The sequence below is a fragment of the Pinus tabuliformis genome, chromosome 1_2, assembly GCF_031772625.1.
Source record: "Pinus tabuliformis cultivar Carrire ecotype Pingquan chromosome 1_2, CPIR1, whole genome shotgun sequence".
In the NCBI taxonomy this organism is placed as follows: domain Eukaryota; kingdom Viridiplantae; phylum Streptophyta; class Pinopsida; order Pinales; family Pinaceae; genus Pinus; species Pinus tabuliformis.
In genome coordinates, this window is record NC_142298.1 from 84,212,065 (window position 1) to 84,216,822 (window position 4,758).

Consider the following 4,758-nt stretch of genomic DNA (forward strand, 5'->3'; position numbering starts at 1 on the left):
TATTTATTCCTTTGTATATATGTATGACTTTTTTGGTATATATTTATATAGTAGAGAATGTATGCCTTCGTGGACTTAGTAGCCAAATCACTGTGCAGAGGTGGGTCCCTTGTCCCACAAACCAGGGGGTCTCATACACCAATTTGGTGTCTAGCTTGGCTGTGACCTTAAAATTGGATAATAATAATAATAATAATAATAATTTATCAATGATAGATACAAATGAAGCCTTCGACTATATTAACTACATTAATATTTTTAATCTGGTTGTACAAGCAAATATATTTATTGGATTTAGAAAAACTTTCCATGTACATACTAACTCTTGATGGTTTAATGGTTTATAGTAGGAAGAACATGTTAAAATGTATGGTGACAATATAATCGTTTATAAAATTAATTGGAAAATAATTATATATTTATTTAATAGGTTAGTTCAATATAATAGATATTAATTGGTTTTTGATGCTTAATTTATTTTTAATGGTTAGTTCAATTGATTGAGTAATTTTTTTATTGAGAGATTGTATGTTTAATTCTCCTATTTTCAGAAAATAGTAAATGTAAAAAAAATATATCCCTTATAACTATTGTCAAAATTATATGCAATAAATTCATATTCTTTTTAACATATAACATTAATTTTAGATATAACACCAAATATTTCTTAATTACAATTTTATATAAAGATTGCATTATTATTATTATTTTGTTTTCAAAGATTAATTTAATGTCTGGGTCAATCTACTTATTAAATGTTTAATTTTTTTTTTTAAACAATAAATTAAATTAAAGTGGAGTCAATCTAATTATTAAATATAAAAAAAAACACAATAAAATATTTATTATTAGAATTGTGTAGCTAAATACAACACAAATCAACTCATCTACACCTAGTAAATAACAACAACAACTATATTTAGGCCGATAGGCCTTCTTTTGAATTAGTGAACCTCTTGGTTTTGTCTACACTTCGCATTTCAGTGTGACATCTATACATAGATTTTTATGCCGACCCTTCTAATCTCACTACCCACCTGACAATCATCATTTCTTACACCTTTTCTCACGCACACACAACAAACATAGTGATAATGGCATCAACAAACGAATAACCTATTTCCGCATAGACTTGACTGACAGATATCTGACAAGTCACACAGTTCAACTTTGTCTGGCATTTACTCACCATGCAGCTGTCAACTTTGGGCACTATTAGTATGGAGTATACATGCCCAATCATCCCACCATTAGCAGACGCCATGTTCCAGAGAAAAGGGTCGGAGGAATACTCTGAAATGTTGAGCGACATACAGACATATTACCTTAAAACTGTGTCTACTCCAAGCCAGGCTACCCTAGTCATGGCTGTTTTGGAGATCTTGTCAAAGCATGCCAAGAACGAAGTATATTTGGGGAAAATACATGGATCCACGCTAGACTGGGCCAGTGACAATGGAGTAGATGAAGTGTTTAACCTATTTTCGTCGAGGTTAGTGCTGGTGGAGAAAAATGTAACAGACAGAAACAATAATTGCGATCTCAAGAACAGGCACAGGCCGACACAAGTCCCTTACACGTTACTGTACCTTAACACTACTGATTTATCAAAGACTGGTGGCCTCACTGACCATGGCATTCCCAACATCATATCCATCTAATGAGAGTCACTTTAGTTTCATAACTTGATAATTTAGTTATAGCATATGATCCTTCAATGTAAAAGCTACCTGTAAAATCTCTAGGGATGTATCCACCTTTGGGAATTGGATATGGAATGCATCCAACACATCTTCATCTCATTCCATCTGATGCGTTGAACGCCTAAAATATGGGTATTTTAAAGAAATTATTCGTTTGGAATGGAAAAATAAACATTTTATTTTTAAGTAAAACTACCCTTTCCCAAGGATTTCCAAATGGGTAATTCCAAACCTCACGGAACAATATGAACTAGGCTTGTCTCGACAATATTATCTCAAGAATTGATTTGAATTTATGTATATTTTTACAATTGATCAACATAGTTTTATGGTGCGAATTCTAAAATGACTTAATTATACAGCCATCTGGAAATTTGTTTAATGCAAGTTCCAATAGAATAAACAAATTTAAGTATTAATAAGTTTTTTAATATCAATTTTAAAAATTTAATGGTAAATTTAAATAATATAACGATTTGAACTAATTATTTTATGATGATTATTGGGAACAGGTCCCCTGGGGTCAATTTTGGGGTTAAAAGCCCAAGTTTTGGGGCTAAAATCCCAAGTTTTGTGTAAAGAATGTAAAGTCTCCGCATTTTGTGGCCATGGAGCATGAAGATGTAAGCAGTCGAAAAGGGTTTCCGCCCTTAGTTTAGATAGTTTGTGTCAGCTTGATGAGATCCGCCTTTGGTCCGCAGACCATGGGGTTGTATAAAAAGGGAGTCTTAGAAGAGTCTAAGGTAGTTCATAAGTTTTTGGCAGAGTTCTAAGTAAGTTTATGGGCCTGCAAGAGCTAAGAGTGAAGAGTCTTAGCATAGGAAGAGGCTCTGCAGCTGAGTGCACAGAGACCTAGGGTAGAAGTCCGCAGCTGAGTGCACGGACCCCTGCAAGTGTGTGTGCAGGGTAGTCAGAGTTTGTACTGGAAATTTGGATTATCAATAAAGAGAAGTTATGAATGATGCGATTATGGTATGTTGAATATTGTGGTTATGAATTAATGCTATATTTATGCGTGAATCTATGTATTTTACTTTGTCATATGAATGCAAGTAAGAATATCTGTTTACGCGAAGATAACCATAATGTATGTTAAAGTTAACCAACACTTAAGCGAATCTGAGTAAATACAGAAGTAAGAGTAATTACAGAGGCGCGTAAGTGCTTGATCTATCTATTTGGGGTCTGCGAAGGACAATCAGAGAATTTTGCGGAGGCTTCAAGGATGAATAAGAGAAGTACTTTGATAAACCCTAAAGGGCTTATTGGTTTGCGTGAAGGAAGGGTTATGGCATATAACCGAAATCACAACCATCTCAGGGTGCAGAAACTTGGTTCCTACATCCCCCCATACTGCTTCGCGTGAGACTTTAGTTCGCACTCTACGGATTGATGCTGAAAGGGCCAGTAGTGTAGGGATTTGCTTGGCTACTTAACGCTGAACCTGGGTTAGGGCCCATCAAGCCAACAACTATTTCCGTTGTCGGGACTGGATATGCATAACAAGATGTGTGATGTCGCATCATTGGAATCTAACTAAGAAAGAGATTGAAGACTGGCTGGATAGAGAGATCCACAAATTCACGGCGCAAGAAAACAGGAATCCTAGATTAACGAAAGAATAGTGGTTGGAAAGATATCTGTACATAGAGATACATGAAATATTCTTCTGTTCCTTCCCGATTGAATTATACGTGTGGATCATGAAGTTGGCAGACGACCAAGGGAGATAGAGGCTTGACGGTCTGGTTGTTTGGACCCCGGAGTTAGTGCGGAGATTAGAGGCCTCTGAAGATAAGATCATGCACTTTTTCGATCATTAGCTCAATCATATCATAGGATGATTTGTGACAGAGTTCACAGTCGATAATTCAGTGAGTTATAACAAAGCAAAGTGCCACTTCTTCAAAGGGTCGAGAGGTAAGTATTTAAAATCGTTAAATACTTGGATTAAGATTCTATTGTGTGAAAATCAGGTTATGAAGTTACCTTGATGTTTGGGGCTATGCAAAGTGGAAGGACTTTTAGGGATGGAGGAAGAAAAGGCCCTGAATATAGCCCGCTGATTGAACCTCCTCTGAGTGACGACGAGGGAGCAGCATAGGCTTCTCCACAAAGCACTATTAAGTTGATAAAGCAAGGGTTCCTGTGAATACCTCATCCACCCACACCACCTCCATCTTCAACTCCACCGCTTACACCCTCACTAACACCTACGTCACCTCCGCCACCGTTCAATATGGTGAACTCCGTAAAGCTACTTGTGTTCAAGGGCATGGAGAATGAAGATCCAGACCAATTTTGGTTCATCGAAAAGACTGTATGGGAAGCTCAGGGTATCAATAAAATGAAGAAAGTGATGTTGGTTAGTGCTTTGTAGGACTGCGCACAAACGTGGTACATTAATTATTGCATGGATAATCCGATATCTGCATTGACAGATATCTAGACTGCGTTAAATAAGGAATTTAGTAGACCTAAGTCTGAGGTGCAATCAATTGTGGGATTCAAAGAAATCATGATGAAGCCTGGTGAGACACCCTGGGATTTGGATCAGAGATTGAAGTGTACGATCCATGAGGCTAACATGAATCTAACTGATGGGCAGCACCGTGAATGGTTTGTGGCTTCACTCCTGCCTCATCTAAGGGTTGCGCTATCACAGTAGAAGATTGGGACCCAGGCAGAAGCTCTGGAAATTGCGATGAGATTATATGAGACACCAATGCAAGATGTTAATATGGGGGTTCAATAGATTCATGCGCAGTTGCATAACCTTTGCCTAGAAATGCAGAGTCTGAAGAAATATAGAACAGCACAGCCCGAGGTGTGCGAAGAAGTTTGGTGCCTGAAGTGAAAAATCCAGGGGCATGACAAAGATCACTGTCCAATTTTCACAAATTATGTTGCAGCAAGGGGACCAATGCCTCTAAGGCCGAAAGCTGCAGCAGGGCTAAGTGTAGGGCCCACGCTATGGTATGCTATTTGTTAGGTTGCTGGGAAACATGCGACAGACAATTGCCACTTGTTGTAGAAATTCGTACAGACACCGCAA

General features: G+C 37.4%; 1 protein-coding gene across 1 annotated transcript; it reads left to right on the forward strand.

The window, feature by feature from the left end:
* The first annotated feature begins 1,220 nt into the window (after nt 1-1,220).
* On the forward strand, nt 1,221-1,661 carry LOC149204542 (linoleate 9S-lipoxygenase 5-like). The gene has a single exon (XM_089397154.1). The coding sequence runs from the start codon at nt 1,221-1,223 to the stop codon at nt 1,659-1,661; it is 441 nt and encodes a 146-aa protein (XP_089253280.1).
* Nucleotides 1,662-4,758: the final 3,097 nt, after the last annotated feature.

Coding starts and splice junctions, on each gene's coding strand:
- LOC149204542 (XM_089397154.1), top strand. CDS start 1,221: ATGGAGTATACATGCCCAATCATCCCACCATTAGCAGACGCCATGTTC.